This window comes from Drosophila takahashii, chromosome 3R (assembly GCF_030179915.1).
Source record: "Drosophila takahashii strain IR98-3 E-12201 chromosome 3R, DtakHiC1v2, whole genome shotgun sequence".
Classification (NCBI taxonomy): domain Eukaryota; kingdom Metazoa; phylum Arthropoda; class Insecta; order Diptera; family Drosophilidae; genus Drosophila; species Drosophila takahashii.
Window position 1 is genome coordinate 10,542,931 of NC_091681.1, and position 22,594 is coordinate 10,565,524.

Genomic DNA, 22,594 nt, shown 5'->3' on the forward strand with positions numbered 1-22,594 from the left:
GACGTTGCCCTCTCTGTCTCTGTCTATATCTCTATATCTCTGGCCCAGTCCGGTCAGCGTCCGATTCTCAGTCAGAAGCAGCCGGCTAGCCGGAGGGCCAACAACAAGTCGCAGGCGCGAAAAGGCAATCGATTGGAATTATCGAAATAATCGTTCGAAATTATTAAGTCCTATCGGGTATTCATTTTTCTACCCATTTGGTGAAAAGCCGTCGAGCTGCCTGAAAAATTATGGATATGGTCCCATTCGATAAGAAATATCGAAGTAATATCGTTCAAAGGCTTATCTGTGCCCGATTTTATTTATTTCTTGTGTTTTAATTACAGAATTAAAAGTGTGTAAAATTAAATGTATGTCCATACCCATTGCTTGTTATTTTTGCATTACATTTGGTTTACTGAGTTATCGAAATGATCAGCTTGTCGATAACAGTTTTTCTTTATTTCTGTGTTCTTCAACAGCGTTAAGATAGTGGAGAACGTGTTAAATTTTCAAAAATACCTTCCTTTGGCATCTAAGCAGGTGACAAGTGTTAAAGTGCAATGTGCTAATTATGTCACACGGGGCGTATGCGTGCTGTTGAAAGCCAATACCTAGTGAAAGCCAAAGTAAAAGGCGCAAACGGGAAACGGAAAATCGAATCGAAAAGAAAAGAAGAAGGTGGCAAGGGAAAAGGTATAAACGGCCATTCAATACTTGTTGAATTATTAGCTGTGTGTGTGCTTGAGTGCGATTGTGGAAAAAAACAAATGTCAACTGCCAATGCCCCGAGAGAATAAAGAGAAAGATGTGAAAAATACAAGCCGGAATCCGTGGAAAACGAAAATGAAGTGTCAGCGTTTTGGGATGAAATTATCAATTGGCCAAGCTGCTGCGCTGCTCAAATGTGATTTATCCACCTGCCTGCGGGTGAGGTGAGGTGTTCTCCGTGTGTTAGCCGTGTGTAGAAGGTGTGTGCGTGTAGACAACAAAGGGAAATAATGTCATGCATTGGCTCGACGGCATTTCTTTGGATGACAATTTAATTAGCGGACGCGCCAGCGGCAGCAACGGCGACAACAGCGACGGCAATCAGCGGAAATCAACGCAGTCGAGCTCATCGCCCACCAAAGCAAGTAGGTTGCACCTATACCACAGTACCCAGTACCACAGTATGTACACCCACTACACCTACACCCACGAGCTTTAATTTGTTGGCGTGAGCCACCAGAGCGTGTTTATTTGGCTTAGAGCGAGAGGAAAGCGCAAACTATCCATGTAACCTTTGTATATCCCCAAGGAGTGCCAGATATCGGTTAACTTTAAGTTTTCTACAGCTATGTAGTTGAGTTGAAAAAAACAACAAAAAAAAAACAAATAGGTTAATCTTAAATTAAAATGGGCAGAACATTTTTTACACACATTGAAATAAAATTGAGTACACCAGGAGCATTTAAAACGTTTTTTTGGAAGAACTGAAAAATGAGGTAGGCATTTCGAAGTTTTTTATGTGGGATAGCTAAAAAGTTGAGGAGGTAAGCAAAGACGTTAAAGATGCCAACTTTAAATCAATTGACGAATACGTTTTCAAACTTAATCCTGTAAAAGGAACATTACACTTAAGATATTTTTTATTTAAAAAAAATTAGTTAAGCAGGTTTTAAAATATGTGAAACTCAACAATAAGGAAAAACGAATCTGCCATTCTTAATTTATTTTATTTGATTTATTTTTTTTACCAGACGAAAGCAGTTTGCTTTGAAGCTATTTACTAAAAATAATTGCAGCGAGAATCGTGCAGCAAGGAAATGGCAAAAGAATTTACGGGTCAAATCAAAAAAAGCACTATCTGAAAAATATATTCCAATTAGGCCATAAAATATACTTGAAAACGATTTTACCCAATTACCCGATTTACTCAGCCTCCTTCCATCAGCGGGATTCCAGCCAAATTTGTCTTTCGCAGAGAAAAAATGGGATTCAAACTGAGAGGCAGGGAGAATGGATTGTGTTCAATTTTAATTGGGCAGCAAATTATTCCAGCTATAGCCCCCTGGTCGTGTGTTTATCCGCGGGTTGCTCATAATTCAGTTTCAATTATTAAAAACATATTCATCATTTAGTCCGAGCAATTAGCAATGAATGAAAGGCAAATAGAAAAATCGTTTGTACATCATTCTCGATTCGATTTTATTCGGATGTGGCTCATTGAACTTGTTTGTGGGTGTTTTTAAAAATATATTTTATGAATCGATTCGGGTGTTACGTTAACGATTCCCAAGCAAACTTGTGGGGCCAATTAAATCGGTCTCGCTTCCGTTACCTTGATCGTTCATCGATCATCCGCCAGGAATGGCCGACGAATTGATCTGAATTTTCCGCTCACTATTTACCCCATTTTCCGAAAGCCTTCAATTAGCACAGCCGGATCGTGTGGAACCAATCCGAATTGCCTGACGCATTGATTTTGTTTTGGAAATAATTCGCAGCAGCAACAAATCGCAAAGTGTTGGTCGCTGTAAATCTCAGCAAAGACGGCAAATTGCCGGCATATGGTAATTTAATTTGTAATTTATTGTTTACAAATTCCTCTTGGTTTCATTTTGTATCGTTGCGTTTCTTTGCGACGTCCAAACATTACAACTTGTGGCATGTTGGTAAAAATAGAACCGACTCTCTCACCTTTTTGGAACGACTGCGGATGACCCAGTAAAGCAACGGAGCTGCGTATTTGTCAGTCCGAAAATGTAAAAAAAGTTAATTAGTTGTTGAGTCTGAGATGTGTTCAATAAAAATAAATTACTATAAGAACTTAACACGCTGAGAAACATTTTTTTAGTTTAAGCGTTTTCAATAAAGGTAACTTTTAATGAGAATAATTATTTTCATTTCAAGTCGATGAACACGAATTTTGTATTTTTTTTAATATTTAACTCGATAGTAAGATTACATATTATATTGTTATTATAACTCTATTACTTTCAAATAACTCTACAATGACCAACTGTAAATTAACCGGCTTTCTGTCCCTACCAACTAATCTTCAAAATCTGTTTTTTTCACTTAATTTGAGTAAATCTGAGTAAAGCTGATTTTTTGGAAATATTTTAATGGTTATCATAATATGAAGCCTTCGGATTTTGGTGCTCTCTTCGATTAGTATTTAAAGACTTAACAAGGCCATTAAAGGTGTTTATTTATTGATTTCGCTTAAGCCACTAAAGTGCGCTGGAAAGACCAATAAAATTAAAAACAAAATGGTTCATAAAAATAAATCTCTGTCGCCCCTTTCCTTCCGCCCTTCAGCGATTGAGAAAATTCATATGTTGGCCATTATAAACTTTAACTGCTGCGGTCACAGATCAAATGTTGTGCCCAACGAGTGCTGGCGTTATGTGTATTTATGAAATCGCTCATAGTCGGTCGAAAGATCCTCTTGTTCGTTTGTCTGGCATAAAAAGTGACCCACACACATTTGAACACTTGTATCACAAGGAGGCACACTGCCCCATAATAGAACCATAAACTGCAACAGGCGGCGGCAGAAATAGACAGAAACTTGTTCATTTTGCTTATTTGTCTGAGAGTTTGCTTGTGCATTTTGTTTACTCGCCCCCTGTCTTACGCACCATATCTTTTCTCTCTCTGTGTTCCCCTATTTTTCTTCAATTTTTTCCACTCTTTTTGGAGTCGTCTAGCCGGCACAGTGATGATCTTTATTATGTTATCGAGAATGATTTCTAAATTATATCGATATCAAAGCATTTATATGTGTATAACCCTTAAGGGGATTCCAAACTTTATGATTTCTTTAAGAAAGAAAGCCCAAAGTTTTTCTTAAATCTATTATCTTTTTAAAAAAACCTAATAATGAATATTTGCCTAACAGAAATTCCTATTTACGTTTTGGAATTTTGTAAGCACCATCGATCCCAGTTTTTTCAATAAAATTCAAAGAAAAAGCAATCCGTTCTTATGGCCAGTGAACATATTTATGAGTCCCACTGTCGGCAGACGGTTTAGCAGCTCACGCACATTCTGGCAGTTTATTGGCATGCCGTATGTTGGCCTGCTCGTATGCACCGCCCCCCTCTGCCCCCCAAAGCTCCCCAAAAGAACTCATACATAGAAGAAACAACAAATAAACTGTGGCCACGCAAAATATTTAACACGAAAACGCAGAATACACAAAATCCAATGGTGAAGCCAAGTGGTTGCAGTTCCCAGTCGCGTGCCTCGCAGGCCACATCGTATCTGAGTCTGAATCCGTCCGAGGAAAGTATCTTGTATTCTGGGCAGTGCGTATCTCTTTGTCACCTCCAATCGCGCGTGGGTGTCGTGGCCAATTTCCACTCGACCACTTCTCCCAGACACACGTATATGAAAATGTGTCGAAAAGTGCACCTATAAAATCACCTGGTTATCATCATTAATGGCAGATAATGCCCAAGTAGCCGGCATGAGTTACGACAAATTGAATTGATATTTTAATGTGCGGCTGGTTAATTTCAAATTGTCGAAGCCCATAAAGTTCGCCCGAAGATAGCTCTTCATAAAATTTAATACAAATATTTATGAGTTCTTATTACGATACTGAGTAAGTTTATAAATGAAATAAATTCACTCTCGCCCCCCTTTGTTTATTCAGAATGTATATTTGTGCGAAAGATATTAAATTTGCGGAATTCGCAGATTCAATCATAACTTGGCTAAATATCTTTCTTCAATTGGCATTTTTTGAATGGAATTAAAACGTGTCTGCAATATCTTTTTGGAATCTTTCGTAAATCTTTCACCTTGATAAATTTACGTCCCCAGCCATAAATTAGCTGAAAGGAATGTACATATATATTCCATTATACGGGGTCCTGTGTGCCAGTTATGTAATGGACAAAGAAAATCCTTTCAATGCTACCCGAGAGAAAAGAAAACGTCCCCAAAGGGGTGGGGATATGGTTGGGATGAGTACGGGGGAGTCCGTCAAGAAGCGAGGCTGAATTGTAACACATGTAAATATTAATGAAGGATGACAATGTGTACTTGACAACTTAATCGATAAATCAATTGCTATGCCTGATAATGCTTTACCCCTTTTGAATAAAAAATGTGTGTTCCGCTACAGTTTTTTGTCTGGCCCTTTGTGGCTGTTTGATAAGGAGGTTGAGAATGGGTGGCGTTCGGTGCGTGTGTAGCATACATCCTGGCGCTGGTACATTGTGTAACCGACAACCCACAAACCGTCCAGACAGCGTCGCCGCAAAACCCATAAAGAACGGAATGTCATTGAACATCTAGATATTAAAACGGGAATCAGTATTCCACACGGCATCCCGTCGAACCCAAGATTTCCAAGGTGCCACGAAACGTATTCAAAATGCCGAAGCACAAAAATACATTTCTGGTACTATGAAAAGCGCACAAATTCGCATTTTAAATTAATTTCTAGCGATTATTAATTTTATTTGGTTTAATTAAAAAGACTAATCGAACAGAAAAAAATCGTTTTAAACATTCAAAAACAAATCCCAAACGTTTTCAAAAAGTGCGTAAGTCCGCTTTTGGAATATTTATTAATGTTTGGTTATTAAATTTTACAGAATTTTCCATGATTTCATTCCAAAGCGTTGAAAGCTAGACATTTTTATGAACAAACAAAAGAGATCGGTATAGTCGAGTTCCTCGACTTTAAGATACCCGTTATAAAAAAAAAAGAAAACGACCCCAGCGGCCAAAACTTACAATTTAAAGAATGGTCAGATAGGGTAGAAGGGAATTAACAATCAAAACAAAATTTAATCTACACTCTTAGAAAATCTTTGAAAATGTAGGCGATAAACAGTTTAAAGTGTTAAAGTTATGGAGAATTTATGAAATCGACTCTAGGTGGTGCCCGTATGCAATCTCAGAAAGCGTCGCTTTGTTGCTTACATATTTCCAACTCCCTCTTTCTTTCTTTAGCTATGTACCGGGTATTTGATAGTTAAGGCATTCTTTCTATGTAATTTTTTAATTCATTCAACCTTCTGGAATATAATAATAATTTGAAATAGTTAAAGTCCTTAAAATTTGTTCAAAGTCTTCCGTTTTTAACAATAAATACAAATACAATACAATGATAAAAAATAAAACAATGTTAAAAAATAATACAATGATAAAAAATAAATGTTTATAGAAATATTATATTTATATAAGGACTTATAGGATGCATGTGGGAGACTTTTTTGATATTATCTTATTTAATTCCTATATTAATTATAGTAAGAGGGTTTAATTAGTTACAGATAAAGCTGTCTGGAAAAAAAATATTTGGACAGAAAATTATGATACATAATGTTACTTGGCTTGTTCATGCGTATTTTTCCAGACTGCTTTTTTCTAACATATGATTTTCAATGCGCTTGCATACTCTGCTCTTGTCTAAATAAACACGCTCTCAGCTATTTGTAAACAATGATATCGAAGCAAAAACCCAACAAAACCAAAATAAAAATTCAAAACCAAAAACCCCTAAAATAAAGCACACACAAAAACAAAATCAAATAAGCAAGAAAATAATTTTCCATTTTCATTATTATGATTTTGTCTTTATCCCCTATCTTCCATTCTTTTATCTCTACCCCTCTTATTTTCTGTGATGTTTTGGTTTTGTGTACATTTTTTGTTTTACTTTATGTGTATTTTGTTTTTTGTTTGTTGGTTTTTCTTTCACATGCGGGAAAACTAATGCACGACTATGCTCCGAGAACGAAGACGTCATGCACACTTTAAGCTAAACAGCAGGTAATCTTTACTAAATAATTTCCATTTCTATTTAAAGTTATAGAATTAAGTTTACGTCCCAAAATTGTGCCCCCTTTAAAAGCGATAGGAAATATAAGAGAAAAAGCTTTGAAAAATAGCTTTGAAGAAGGGGAAAAAAAGATCACCTCTTATATTTTAGAATATTTGAAATATATGGAGCTTTTATGATCAATGAAAGCTTATTTATTAACATATGGCTTTTTAGTACAGTATTTTATAGAAAATTATGTCAAGACAACTTGTTTAAAAATAATAAGCTCTATATTAGCTCTAAAGCGCTAATTGAATATGATTGGTAGCTCCATTAGCTCTATTGAAGTCAACATAACAATAATTAACATATCATCTTGTCGATCTAATATATGACTACCATTAATGTCCATTTGTATCTTGGCGAGCAATAAATTCAAGTCGCATTCCCAAATGATCAGGTACTTTCTTAAATTACGCCAACTATTGCTTAGCCAAACAACTTGGTGAATTTTAAAGTCCAAGATTAAACTGTCCCCGTCAAATTTATGTCAAAATAAACAATAGATACAGCGACGGTAAATGACAGCGGCGATTAGCTTTGAAACAAATTGGCACGAGTTTAGAAGAGCTGCGGGCTCCTTAAATTATATTTATGCTTCTGACGCGCTTAGTTAACCTTTGCTAATTTTCTAATTGGCTGATAAATAAGCGGAATCACGCATATTTTTCTTATACAAAAATATTATTTATTGAAAGTGAGGGCCAACGTGTGAACTTTACATAATGAATAAACACCAGAGAGGAACTAGCCGATTGAGTGGGACCTATTTTAAAATGTTGTGCGTAGCAGAACTGATATATGTCCAAGATTTAATGGGATCCGCCGATGTGTGGGTGCCAGATATAGTTTTATTTAGGCTGCCAATGTCGCGACACATTTCACTAGAGAGAGAAAACCCTGGTCGTGCAATTTATTCCATTCGGATCTCAATAAAAGAGCTGTTAATTTAATTGGAAATGCGGTTATAGTTAATTTACTCTATCATCTGCTGCTTACCAAAGAAATAAATTAATTTCTTCTACACCCAGTTACAAAATTGACAATTCACAAAACCCCAACCAAATGCAGCATGGAATGCGATTAACGGCTTGATTAATTTCCATTTATTTCCTATGTTATTAATACCGATGCTGCACTCCACAAAAAATGGACCTAACGGAAATTTCATTCAACAAATAAACTTGGCGAGTAAATATAGTCAATGTGCTTGGGAGAAAAAAATTAAAAAACAATATTGGCATAATTAGATGGATAATTGATTATGCAAGCAATACGTATTATTTTATTTTTTTAGTCTGCCCCGAAGGTACGACAAAAAATCTCAAATATTTGCATAATTGTTAAGAGCGTATTTTTCAATTAATTAAAAAATTAATAATTTGTAAAGGAGTTAAAAAAAAATAATAATAAAACTAAGAGGCTGCCTTTAAATACACTCTCTAGAGTAACAAATTCTTAAAGTTGTTTACTTGTAATCGTTATAGATTTGTTGATAAATGTAATTTTGTATAGCTTGCAAGTATTCACCTATTTTTGTTTACAATAAAGTTATAAATAACATAAAACCAGGGATCGTAATTATTATGATTTTTAAAATAAAAATTGGAAAATAATAATTATTTGTTGATTTTTATAGAAAAAATTGAAAAATAAGTTTTATTTTCAATTTTTATAATAAAAATTGAAAATAAGTCTTATTCTTAAATTTTTATTATATAAATTGAAAATAAGTCTTATTTTCCAATTTTTATAATAAAAATTGAAAATAAGTCTTATTCTCCAATTTTTATTATATGAATTAAAAATAAGTCTTATTCTCCAATTTTTATTATATAAATTGAAAATAAGTCTTATTCTCCAATTTTTATTATAAAAATTGAAAATAAAAATTGAATGCAAATATCTTTTAAACCAATGGAATATGGGTCAAAATCTAAAAACAGGATTGATCTTCGAGTCAATACCTTTCATATGAGCTATGACATGACTATGTCCAAGGATATTTTAAGGACTTATAGCGCCTTTTAATGTTTAATATATGTAACTTCTATGTTCGGTGGAAGTACATGACGTCAAAAAAAACCATTTAGTACCAGAAAATCCAAATGATAAGAATAAATATCCCAGTCGAAATGCACCTGTCCATCTGTCTGATTTTGCATAAAGTAATTAAAAAATGAAAGTCGCGAATTTTCCAATTATTTATAAGTATATTTAGTTAAGTTAAGTTATGTATAATCCACTCAAATATATCCTCTTGTTCCTAAGAATTCGCGGTTTCTAAAGAATCGACATAGAATACATATTTAGGTATCTGAAGTAAAGTTATGTAGATACACAAAAATATATCCTCTTGATCTAAGAATTCGCGGTTTCTAAAAAATTGATCTAAAGATGTATTCCGGGAATTTTTAGAATTAGCTTGAGTGGATTATACACAGTTTAACTAAAGAGATCAATTCTTTAAAAACCGCGAATTCTTAGGAACAAGAGGAAATATTTTTGTGTATCTTACATAACTTTACTTCAGATACCTAAATATGTATTCTATGTCGATTCTTTAAAAACCGCGAATTCTTAGGAACAAGAGGATATATTTTTGTGTATCTACATAACTTTACTTCAGATACCTAAATATGTATTCTATGTCGATTCTTTAAAAACCGCGAATTCTTAGGAACAAGAGGATATATTTGAGTGGATTATACATAACTTAACTTAACTAAATATACTTATAAATAATTGGAAAATTCGCGACTTTCATTTTTTAATTACTTTATGCAAAATCAGACAGATGGACAGGTGCATTTCGACTGGGATATTTATTCTTATCATTTGGATTTTCTGGTACTAAATGGTTTTTTTTGACGTCATGTACTTCCACCGAACATAGAAGTTACATATATTAAACATTAAAAGGCGCTATAAGTCCTTAAAATATCCTTGGACATAGTCATGTCATAGCTCATATGAAAGGTATTGACTCGAAGATCAATCCTGTTTTTAGATTTTGACCCATATTCCATTGGTTTAAAAGATATTTGCATTCAATTTTTATTTTCAATTTTTATAATAAAAATTGGAGAATAAGACTTATTTTCAATTTATATAATAAAAATTGGAGAATAAGACTTATTTTTAATTTATATAATAAAAATTGGAGAATAAGACTTATTTTCAATTTTTATTATAAAAATTGGAAAATAAGACTTATTTGTAATTTTTATAATAAAAATTGAAGAATAAGACTTATTTTCAATTTTTAATTTAAAAATTGAAAAATAAGACTTATTTTTAATTTATAAAATAAAAATTGAAAAAAAAGGTTTATCACGTTTTCCTATTTGCCGAACCATACTAAGTAAGTGGTTTTTTTCCCATATTTTTTGGACGCTATTTTGGCTATCAATTTTTTTAAACTCATAACACTTATTTGCAGTCCCTGCATAAAACAATATTACAAAAACTTAAAACCATTTCAATTAAAATAAAATTATAAATGTTGGCACATTAAATTCCATATGATGCTCTAAACGAATTTAATAGCTGCTATTGTCCCTGATCAAACTACCCTTTTAGCCATTGTTATTAAAGATCTATTTGAGAGCATTTAAAGTTCGTTGTCCCTTGCATTTGTTGCCCCTTTAGCTTTCTGCGCTCTTTATTCGTATGGTTCACGGGGGCTTTTGTTAATCTTATAAACGAATTCTCGACACAGCATGCGTACATTTCATTGAGAACGATGATTTGTTGTTCCTTCGATTTACTCGCCCGAATTTGCTTTATGAAACTTTTTTGCTGCGTTCGCTTTTCATTTTCATTTTTAATTTTTCTTTTAATTTGTATAAAAATTGATGCAGACAAAGCTTGTTGCTCTTGGCGGCGGCGTTCAATGCCAGTCGTCGGCGTTTGTTGTTCTAGTCGCTTGGCTTTTTTGGCCAAAACTGATCTCGCCTAACTGTCAGTTTTCGGTTTATAGTCGACTCGTGCGGTTTTGCTGCGGTGAAATTGTCTTCTGTTCGCCCATTTCTCATACTGTCACGCGGCTGAGTGTTAACGGAAACTAAAATTAATTATTTAAGTTAATAAGAAGGCGCTGAAAGAGGTGCGGCAGTAAAATTTTCGTCGATGATTGCATAAACTTGGGAAAACCCCGTAAAAGTGTGACCTTTTAGTAACCAGTGTAGCCCGTTTTTTCTTAAATAAATGAAAGGTGCCAAGACAACTCGAACTCAATATGAAAGGAGCAAGAGCAAGAGCAATAAGCGCTCGGAAAAGTCCGCCAAGTAAGTGAACAGTGGCAAAATCTGTTTCTCCATTTTCATTTCCCTTTCCCAATGGCTGAGCGAATGCACTCTAAAATCGGGCACGGACATCTGGCCCTCGAATATTATTAAAAGTCATTAACATTTTTTCTAATATCCGTACACTTTAGCGGTCGTAAAATAAACAATATTCGCTTATGGCCACCGAACTAAAAATAATTCCAGTTTGTTTATCATCGGTTCGTGTACATTGTCCAACTTGATTTTACACTACAAAGTTGTATACAAAGCTCGCTAAAAATGTTTACTCATGCAAATCTATCTAGAATCTGTGTATTTTTCTTAGTGCCTGTGTATAGTGGTTCCTCTATGTGTAGACTTCAATAAAACTGCCATAGTTTGCTTTTCTATCGATCATCAGTTTATCGATTTTATTGTTTGGTATATTTAGAGGCAAACGTGACGCTAAAAAGCGTTTTTTGTGTATATTCGAAGTCCAAGAAATATAATAAAGAAACTAGGGCTGGACTGCTTGAGAGAACTAGCGGAACCAGTATCTTTGAACCAGAAATAAAGTAATACATTTATTTATTAATATCGTTCTTTTAATTGAACAAATAAATAGATATTTATTTAATTTTTTCTAAATTATTTGCAAATTTGTTTTTGTATGACTTGATACACTCATATTATAGGTTGTTTTCGAAGAATCTATAAAATTGGAGCAAAACTAAATTGTAACCCAAATAACTTTACACACCCGAATTATGTAAACCATTGTACACTTTAAGTACCTTTTTTGTAGAATTCTAAGAAAATAAAAATTCAAAATCAAGTCATTAAAGTACAAAGACAAGAAAACATAAACAAATTTTTAGAAATTTACCTTGGCGAACGCGTATTAAGAATTTTTGTAAACTCAATCATAACGGATATTTTGGAAAAATTCGTACTTTTTTTTAGTAGTTGTTAACTAGTATTTGGTTAACGCTGAGATCTCCGAAACAACAAAAGCTAGAAAGTTGGTACTAACCATTATATTTTAAGGCTTCCTACGTCCTTAGGTCCTTAAAAGTCATTATTATCACTACATGCGCGAATCCACGGAGGGGGATATAGGCGATTAATCCCCAACCATTCTATCGACTTATTGATTGCTTTATATGGCAAGTACACAGAGAAAAAAAATACCAAAAATAATCATCCATCGGGTATTTTTATACCCTTGTAGAGGGTATTATAATTTCAGTCAGATGTTTGCAACGCAGTGAAGGAGACGTTTTCGACCACATAAAGTATATATATTCTTGATCAGCATCACTAGACGAGTCGATCTAGCCATGTCCGTCTGTCCGTCTGTCCGTCGGTCCGTCTGTCCGTCTGTCCGTTTCTATGCGAACTAGTCTCTCAGTTTTAAAGATATCGCGATGAAACTTTCCCGAAAGTCTTCTTTCTATTGCAGGTAGTACATATGTCGGAGCGAGCCGAATCGGACCACTATATCTTAAGGCTCCCATAGGAATATTCAAAGATATATAAGAAAATTCATTGTTACTTTGTAGGAAGTAGGCGTTTTAATTCTTGACTCTTTAAAAACAAAATTCAAAAATAGAAACGCTGAATCTGCAAGGGTATATAAGCTTCGGCTGGTCGAAGGTAGCTTCCTTTCTTGTTTCATATCAATTTCGGCCCGAACATATGATTTTGTACCATTTTGATATGAAATCATGCCATTTTGTTATGGAAATATGAATATGAAACAAAATCAATTCCATATTGTTCCGTTTATTTTCTCTGTGTAGTATTGTCAAATTTTTTATCTTTATAAAATTTTGGAAGCAAAGTGACTTGCAATCGAAGGTGGATCCTTGCACTTGATATGGAACTGCTGATATGGAATGTCCCATATGAGAAAACAGACCATATAAAGTAGACTGGATTTGCCACGTCCAAACTAACACAGGTTACATCAAATATATTTGTATCGAACCAAAAATTAAATTTTTTTAATTTTACTAGAATTTTTTACAAAGCTACGACTAACATTGAAACTAATAAAAGTAGTTGCATGGTGCATGCAAATTTGACACATAAACATACTTATCTTCAAACGCCTAAAAGACGGCCACACGTTTATAGATCATTCAAAAAGATTTTCGAGAGAGCGTGGAATACTTTCAGTGCTCGAAATCGAAAAAGTATTTATTTTAAAACTCTTTTTCAATCAGACAAAATAAATGAGACTTGTCTGAGTTGAGCGTGGTGGCCAAATATTTGAAAATCTTGACGCTTTATAAATATGGGGCGATGTTTTCACTTCTACGCATTCCACAATTCGTTTGGGAGACAGTCTCCCAGACGAGATATGTACGGTCAAATATATGTACGCATAAATATTTGTTTATGCAAGCATATGAAATGGCTTTAAGAGCTGGGGTCTCTCGAGCGATCGGCAGTTTGTCAAAAATTCTCAACGCAGACAGGAGTGTCAAATCGCTTGGTATAAAAAACGTATGTTATGGAAAATCTGCAAAGAATCCCATTTTTATGGATCATTTGGGATTTGAATAGATCTTTTAAGATGCTTAATTAGATTTGCCGAGTAGAGGAAGTGCGTCGAAAAGTCAAGGAAAACTTTGGAATACTCTTTTTGAAGATCCGCGATCATATTTATTTTCTTAACCAGTTCTGGTAAAATGTTCCCTTGTTTTTTACGTATGCCAACAGCCGTTGATTGGATATAATAATTTATTTATGCTTCGTTGTTGTAATTTATGGCTCTGCTGTGCTTATTTTCCTCTTCCTTGGTGTTTTTTCTTTAGCACCACCTCCAAGCGAACCAAATCGGTGATATATTTATATTTATTTTTTCTACAACGCCGCTTTTTTATTATTATTTATTTATACGTGCCGAGTGTTGAAAGGCCGCAGCCATATAGTCGAAGAGAACGTCTAACAATTGGTACCAGTGCTGGACCTATCCGGTTCAGTTGACTTACAGCATTCGTTGAAGAACGACCCGCATTTGCAAGGGATCTAGATATTTTGTATAGGCCAAGTTGGGAAAGAGTTTGGAATGTTGATAGGCTGCCGTTCGCCCTGGCAACCGCTTAGCAATCGAAGGCAAATAATTAGTTCTAGTTGTTTAGTACCACACTTATCCTAAGCAGAGTAACTAAATTGATTTGGATCCTTTCAGATTGGACAGAAAGTCTTCGCGGGGCATGATATACGAAAATGAGGAGCTCAGGCTGCGCACCATTAACATTAATGCAGAAGTGGAACGAGGTACGGCCAAATATGATAATAGCTGATCAAAAGCTGACCAGCAAAGCGCCATAAAATTAGATATGCCACAACAAACAGGAAATCAAATAATCGTTAAATAAATGGCCCAAAAAACAACCTGAAAACAGCCAATTAAAAAGACATTAGATGGTGGCCAAGGAAACCGAAATAATCCTACAGAATATAGCTAAAGAAATATCTCTACACGCACCTACTCGTACATAAATATCTGCCCACCTCTTCAGATATATCTGTCGGAATATTCATTAAAAATGTTTTCATTGCCAAAACACAAGATAAGCGAATGTAAACAATGCGATTTGAGGTGTCTAAAGGTCTGACAGCTCTGCGTGATGTCCACGTGCTGCTCTTTGGACTCGGCCAAATCTCTTCATAGCTTTCCATCCCGGGCTTTTCTCTGTGTTTCTTGGCTGAGACAAACTAACATGCTCCTTTTTTCCCAGGGCAATCGGACATTAAGCGCCTGCGGCGGGAGAACGAGCAACTGCGTCGGGAAATCTGGACTTTGAGGGACGAGTGCGACAGGCTTAACAAGCGCTTCAAAGCGAAACTCAATGAGCACGAGTTCGGTGGCTGCCGGGGCAGCGGAGGGAGTGGCGGCACCTGCCACGCCTACCGCTGCAGCGGCGGAGGCGGTGGGCGTGGGAGCGGAGGTTGTGATGTAAACAGTGATGTAAGTGTAGAATGCCAGGCCTTCCCAGGAATCTAATTTCTTTAAATTTCAATACATTGTTTTAAACCATCTGAAATTTTGCCTTTAGGAACATTTAACAAAATTACTTTAAATCTGTCCCGGAAATACCATTCTATGACACCAACTTTTACATTTTTTGTTGGTAACTAGCTGTTTTGGAAATAAATGTGTGGAAATATAAAAAAACACTTTATTATTTAGAATTCCAACTGCTGAATTCATTTAAAAATATTTTATTTTAAACAAGAAAGGAAGCTACCTTCGGCCAGCCGAAGCTTATATACCCTTGTAGATAAAAGAATACTCACTCGGTGCAGTTCCAGGGATTCCAGATTCAGCGTTTCGATTTATTTCAATTTTGTTTTTAAGTAGTCAAGAATCAAAACGCCTACTTCCTACAAAGTTACAATGAATTTTCTTATATTTGTTTGGGAGCCTTAAGATATAGTGGTCCGATCCGGCTCGCTACGACATATGTACTACCTGCAATAGAAAGAAGACCTTCGGGAATGTTTCATCGCGATAGCTTTAAAACTGAGAGACTAGTTCGCATAGAAACGGACAGACGGACAGACGGACAGACGGACAGACGGACATGGCTAGATAGACTCGGCTATTGGTGCTGATCAAGAATATATATACTTTATGTGGTCGGAAACGTCTCCTTCACTGCGTTGCAAACATCTGACTGAAATTATAATACCCTCTACAAGGGTATAAAAAGAGATTTTATTGATTTAATACATATTTAGTGATTCTCGAAGGCATTAAATATTAACTCACTATCTTTTACCACAAACATGTTATTTTAGATTTTGTATATTTTGGATTTTAGAAATTTAATAAAAAAGGTATTAATTAACTAAAGGACTACACACAGAGACAATTATGACACGTTTTAGGTGTTCAGACACCCAAAACTTTTTCTAAATTTCTGTAGAGTTAAAGAATTTCAATAATAGCTAAGAATAAAATCTAGCAAACTTTATAAATCTTATGTTTAACCTTAAAATTTCCCATTTCTAAAATAATTTTTGTACATGGCAGGACTCTGACTCATGTGATACGTGTCGCGGGGCAGATGATGGCCACTGCAGCGATGAGTGCTGTCAGGAGGGCGGATCCTGTGCGCCGCTGAAGCCCCCTCTTCCGCCGGAGGTGCCCAGCCACCCGTCTCCATCCAAGAGCGAGGAGGGTAGCACTGGGACCCAGAACAAGGAGCAGCAGCAGCCCTTGCACTTCGATCACCTGTCGGTGGTCTCTGAGGAGACCCTGAGCAATCCAGAACTTATGATCGTCCAGCAGCAGGAGCACCTAACGATCTGCCCGCCCGACCCCCACGGGTCGCAGAGCACGCTGCCCAGCATGATGGGACCGCTCACCCCGCTGACGCCCATCGAACTGGTGGCCAACCAGCTGAACGACCTGCAGGCTATGGTGCCACCATTGTCCTACTTCGAGAACATCCTCACGCAGCACATGGGCGCACGTAATGCGGGTGAGTATGTTGATTTAAGAACAAAATGTTTCAAAATTGCTTCCAAAAAATGAATGGGAAATTAATAATCAGTCATTTCTTGTCATACAAGTAAGAGATTAATATTAAATTCTAAGGGCTAGTACTCAACCCAACAAAAAGTCGTCCAAAACAAAAAAATGCATATGAAAAAAAAATTCTTAACGTTACAATATATTGAGTACCTACCAAACAAAACATTTTTATAAGACGTTTACATTAAAATGTATTTGAATAATTTCAAATTTATATTTTATTTAATTATTTAAAACCATGCGGTACTGAGTTAAAAAATATTTCCACGATTTTAGACCATTGACCTTAAGTAAAGTGGCTTTAAAAATGTGTCCCCAATCATATTTAAGAATATAAATTGGCGATTACTTAGAAGGCTTATTAACTAAAATATTTTACAGCCCAAACGCCTTCTCCGGAGTTGGGAACCAGTTCGAGCACCACCACCGGCAAGACGATGCGGCACACGAACGGCTGGGACTACAACCTGCAGTCGCCCTTCACGCAGCGCAAATACTCCGATCTGTCGTCGCCGTCCCGCTCGCCACCGCCGCCTGTGAGCACGATGACCACCTTTGTGCCCACGTCCACCCTGCAGACGATGCCCAGGATCGCTGTGAATGCGCCATCTGCACATCTGCCGGAAGGCGGCGACATCGAAACGGTGGCCATCACCACGAATGCCACGCAACATGCGCTCAACAGTCCAAAGCACTTCTTTGCGCCGATCAAGCCGCGTTTGAAGCTCAACACCAAGTTGGCCAATCAGGGACAGGACCTGGAGCAGGATGACCTGCCGCCAGGATCTCCGCCGCCGCCCCTGCGAGATCCACCGGATATTTTCGTGAATAACGCCCTGGCCTCGCCCTATCAGCGACGGGTGTCTCCACAAGTAAGTCCTCGTCACCGGCGGTCCACTCACTCGCATTGCCACGCCCACAGCCACCAGCGCAGCCGCCAACGCCCACAGCCCACCCACTGCTCCCTGCATCGGGCGGTGGTGGATGTGGCCGCTGCCGTCGGTTTGGGGGAGGTGGGCCCGCATCCGGGTTCCAGTGTCCTCGACATTTACACCGCTGCTCTGGCGGCAGCCGCTGCCGCCAGGTGCTCTCCGCTTCCGACGGTCCGGTCCGCGGAACCCATCTATGCCACCGCACAAAAGCCCGGCCAGAGTACGTGCATCTCGGCCACGGCTCTCACACAGCCGGTGATGACCATCACCACCCATTCCACCAAGACCACCACTTCGCCACTAAGATTGGCATTGGCCAGCAAATCGAAGGCCCTTGGCGAGGCCAAGAGGGTGGCCAAGTCCGCGGAGAACGTCAGTCAGGTGAGGGGTCCTCTGGCCAGCAGACGATCATCCTCGTGTCATAGTCATGTCGATCCCCGACTAGCTCATCTCAAATTGGATTACATTCAGTGTTTTGTGTTTAGTCATATTGGATTTTGAGCCCTATTCTGTGTAGTATGGACTGTTTTGTAAACACTCCATAACTTTGTGTAGTTGCACAAACCTATATAGCTGTCTTATCCAAGAAAGAAGCTTACAAGCTCTCTTACCAACCTAGTTTTTTTACATTTTATTAATGATTTGATTAACAATTGACTTGAATTACTATGGACGGCAATCTACGTACTGACGAATTGCTCCGGCAGTGTGCGCGAGGTCTACTAAGTATACTCAGAAAATGAATCGCCCTGAATTTTAGAAAATCGCCTATGGATTTGCTTCACTGGCGATTTTTTTCTTTAAAATAAAAAAATTTTCTACTGGTAAAGAAAATTTTCTTCCAATTAATCAAAATTCATTAAATTCAAGAAATATTCCAGAAATATAGAAAAAAATCGCCAGTAAAGCAAATCCATAGGCGATTTTCTAAAATTTTTTTTTGAGTGTATAATCGCAGAATTAAAAATCTGCTACGATAGTCTGATTGAAATAAGTGATACGCCGATCGAAAGGTGTTATTATTTTCTTTAATCTTTGATTCTAAAACTTTTTAGAACTTTATTGGTTTGGGAAAAATTTTAATGTTTTCTTTGTTAAAATACTGGTCGAACTAGTCCAAATGCGATCGTCACTAGTTAGCCACTCCTTAAGAGGTTTTTTTCCTTGATTCAATATAATCGAAAAGAGTCGACTGTGTTTATGTTTTTGGGAATAAGTAGTCATTAAAGTTTACAAAAATTCCTCCATCTCTAACAAATTAACAACACCTTGTGTAAGTGACCACAATTATGTATATCAGAAATGTGGAAAGTTTAAAAGAATAAATTGGTTTAGCCTAACGTCCGACTACTTTGATAATAGTGGAAAGTTGTGCAATTCATTGTCAAAATAAGTCTATAGAATGTTTAGCTCAATATGGTAATTCGATTTCGATAATTAGTTTTTACAAAATAAAATATTTATCCCATTTTGTTTGATCGTTTTTAAACATTTTTGAAACTGAGTCTCAGAATCTAAAAAATCAGTTGTAGCTGGTCCACTTTAGATTAGAAAGTTTAAATGTTCTCCTCTCAATTTATTTACCATCCGATTTGTAAACTATCCCTAGATGTCTCAGAGATGATCATTTTAATATTTTAGCATTTAAATATAAACGCTTAGACTCGAAATTATGAAATCATGATCCCATCTCCAAAAGTAAACTTTACTTAATAAACCCCAAGGTTATAGCAATGCTTGCGCTTAAATGTAGGAAATATGCGAGTAGTTGAAATTAATCAACTTAAATTATCCACAGACGGATTCGGTAAACTTGGAGTCGATTCTGAACGACATCGAGACCATTTCGGAGGACATACTGGCCATTCAGCTGGAGAAGAGCAAGTCGCGCGATAATCTAAGCCACAGCAACAACAAGGACGATGATCGGGCGAAGAAACCCTATCGCTCCGAGATGAATTTGTATCTGCAGTACGACGGCACAAATCCGACCATATCACCCGCCACAACGGAAACCGAAATCGGAACGGCTACCCCGGCGGTGACCACCTCCAGTGAGTCCGGAAACAGTGGGAGCAGTAAATTAGTGCGTCGCACCAGGTCCTTGGAGCGGGAGCACACCGACAGTCCTGCACCACACATTCCGGACCCCATGGCTCCGTTTCCCGACAAGTGCACCTACCTGGGCTTCGACCAGGTAAATCAGGCGGTCGGTGGGGCCGGAGGAGTGCCTCCTCAATCGCCGAATGGCCAGAGGCCGCCCATTGCAGCCAAGCCGAATGTACCGCTTAAGCCACCGCCCCCGCTGCCACCCGCCCGCAGGCCAACCATGCCCACAGAACCACCGCCCCCGCCTCCAGCCACTTCCGCTTCCGGCGTAGTCGGCCTGCCGCCCAACAAGAGCCACCTGTACAAGTCACTCGCCTCGGCGGCTGCCAAAAGAGCCATATTCCGCTCATCGCCATCGCAGTTAACCAGGTCCCTGGACGTGGATCTCTCGGCAACGGAGGGGGAGGCGGGCGTGGAGCAGTCGGCGGCTGCAAATGTGAGTAGGAAAGAAACAAATTATTTTATCGTGCACCAAATTCAACGAGAAATTTAGCGCCTAGGTCCAAACAAATGACTCTTGCCTGAATCTTACAAAATTTTATTTAGTACGGAAAACTTTTTAAATTTCAGAACTAGACATTTTATTGAAGCAGTACAAATTCTTATTAGACTTCGACATATTTAAAAGCATAGACACAAAAAAATCGATTGGAAAATCTAACCAATATAATAGTAAAACGGTCCCCTGTCATCGAATTTTTAATTTTACCCATGAAATAGTTACTCTCACAACAACTCAATACATACAACTGATTATTTTATAGAAATTTGATTGCTTGTAGCAATTGACTGTTTTGAAATTAACTAGGTAATTTTTTTATATGTATGATGGGAAATTTTATAAATTTCAAACATTTTAAAAGCTTAGAAATTGTGAGTAATATCGCAACCGAACTGTCTAATAATTTTCTATATTTTATGGTGCTGCATAAAATTATCGTTTCAATCTAACCGCTCCAAACTCTTTCAGATGGATGAGCTGGCGCGGCGAAAGGCGCGACGCGTATCCATCGTGTGTGGATCCGGACAGGGGGCCCAGGCCCAGCCGGATGAGGTGGGCACTCCCGTGACTACCGTGCCCATGGCTACCGCCAGTTGTGTGGACCTGAGCACCGTGCTCACCCATCCGAGCATCAAGGCCTTCAAGATGAGTCACAGCACCCCCAGTTCACCGCATTCCTCGCGTCGTCGCACCAACAGCAACTCGATGGCACCTACACCGGGAGCGTCGGCGGGTGGTGGACACCACCCCGAGGTCGGGGCCACTGCGTCGGCACCGCCCAGCACCACCCACCATCACCACCATCGCAAGGAGGGTAGTGATCCGGTTCCCATGACGGCCACTGTCAGTCGGACCAAGTGCTCCAGGCGGCACTCCGAGGGCACTGTTCACACAGTGCACAGGAACAGCGCCGCCAGCGGAGGAGGAGGAGGTCACCACCACCACAGCCACAGCCACCACCATCCGCACAGCGGGATGGTGATCAGCACCAACCCGCACCACAGCCACCATTCCCACCAGGACAGCAACCACGAGACGGTCACCTCGCTGTCCGATCGCAACTCCAACAGCTTCGCCTCCTCGCGAGAGTCCTCCACGAGCTTTAGCATGCGCTCCACTCGCCGGAAGATCTCGGTCAGTTCGCACACGGGCGGCAAGATTCCGTGGTGCGGCTGCTGGGGCAACGGGTGCCTCTAGATTGAGGAAAGGCCTCTTCATCTACCGTCCAGGAACCAAACGCAGTGTAATTCACTTAGCTGACTGGTGTCTATTCTCAAGAGTTTCCATGCAACTTCTCAATCGAAAAATAGGATCTAAGTTCTCGGAGTTGGTCGAAAAGATTGGTCGAAATGTAAATTTTATGCATTAAATTGTTCCGACAGCAGTTTACAGAGATTAAAGGGACTGTCGATTAAAGAATATTAAGAATTTATTTGTTAATCTGTTAAATAAACCACTTTTTAAACTTGAATAAATATGTAACTCCTCGAAAAATGGCTTCAAAAAACAGAAGACATCAAATTATTGTATAAATTATAAATTTAAAAAATGTCATTAAAGTCTGCTAAAAGTTATAACAAGAATTTGAGATTGTTTTGACCATTCTGAACCATTTGCAGTCCAAATTAGAAATTATTTCAATCCAATCACTGATTCATACAAACTTATGCCATAATTATACCTATTTAATTTAATACAGGTTAACTGTGTTGATCACACTGCATTTAACAAAACATAATTATGTTTTAAACAACTTTATTTAATTTTCTATTTAATGGGAAAGACAATTAGGTGAATCATTTTTCTTAAATATTCAATTCGGTAACAGTTAAAACAGAATAATTCTGATTCTGACAATAGTTCGCAAAATTATCTTGTTGACTGCAGCTAAGTGAATTATATTGTATTCCATTAATGAGTGTACATTTCTAGATCTTCATACATATATCCAATTTACGTGTTTGTATATGACTTAGTAAGTGTAGATTGTTTAAGAAAAGCGGCCCAGCATTTTGTTTCTAGAAACAAAGTACAAAACTTTTAAACAGTTTAAAATTTAACAAGCCCAATCCGAAATTAGCACCGAACTTTGTTGTACATATTTTTTTAATAGACACGATTAAGTTGTAGTATTTAAATGTTGGCCTCGAAAAAGAAACCATGTAAATTCTATGAACCAACCTCTGTTATGATTGTTGCTGAATTCGGAGAGAATATAAATCGGAGATATAAAATAGATATTCATATGCGGTATTTTATTGGAGTGGTTATTGGAAAAATTACTTGAAAAGGGTTTTCCAATTAGTATCTTACAGTAAAAAATTATAATTATATTTCGCGCATATTGAATTCTATAAGGATTACAATATGGAACGATAACTTGGCTTTAATCGGGTCTGACTCTCCATTTTAATTCCC

General features: G+C 37.5%; 1 protein-coding gene across 10 annotated transcripts; it reads left to right on the forward strand.

The window, feature by feature from the left end:
• The first annotated feature begins 10 nt into the window (after positions 1–10).
• Positions 11–22,394, forward strand: LOC108057671 (uncharacterized). Of its 10 annotated transcripts, none has more exons than XM_070217825.1 (8): positions 11–1,115; positions 6,723–6,759; positions 14,279–14,367; positions 14,832–15,061; positions 16,130–16,580; positions 17,015–17,946; positions 19,364–20,110; positions 20,645–22,394. In XM_070217825.1, the coding sequence occupies exons 1-8, from the start codon at positions 986–988 to the stop codon at positions 21,371–21,373; spliced, it is 3,345 nt and encodes a 1,114-aa protein (XP_070073926.1). In that variant the 5' UTR covers positions 11–985; the 3' UTR covers positions 21,374–22,394. The 10 variants fall into 10 exon arrangements, with proteins under 10 accessions (XP_070073926.1, XP_016997553.2, XP_016997551.2 ...); XM_017142064.3 differs by having other exon boundaries at positions 34–1,115; positions 17,015–17,505; positions 20,645–22,391; XM_070217822.1 differs by having other exon boundaries at positions 985–1,115; positions 6,676–6,759.
• The last annotated feature ends 200 nt before the right edge of the window (positions 22,395–22,594 follow it).

Coding starts and splice junctions, on each gene's coding strand:
- LOC108057671 (XM_070217825.1), top strand. CDS start 986: ATGCATTGGCTCGACGGCATTTCTTTGGATGACAATTTAATTAGCGGA. Junction 6,760..14,278: donor CACTTTAAGCTAAACAGCAG/GTAATCTTTACT, acceptor GGATCCTTTCAG/ATTGGACAGAAAGTCTTCGC. Junction 20,111..20,644: donor AGCAGTCGGCGGCTGCAAAT/GTGAGTAGGAAA, acceptor AAACTCTTTCAG/ATGGATGAGCTGGCGCGGCG.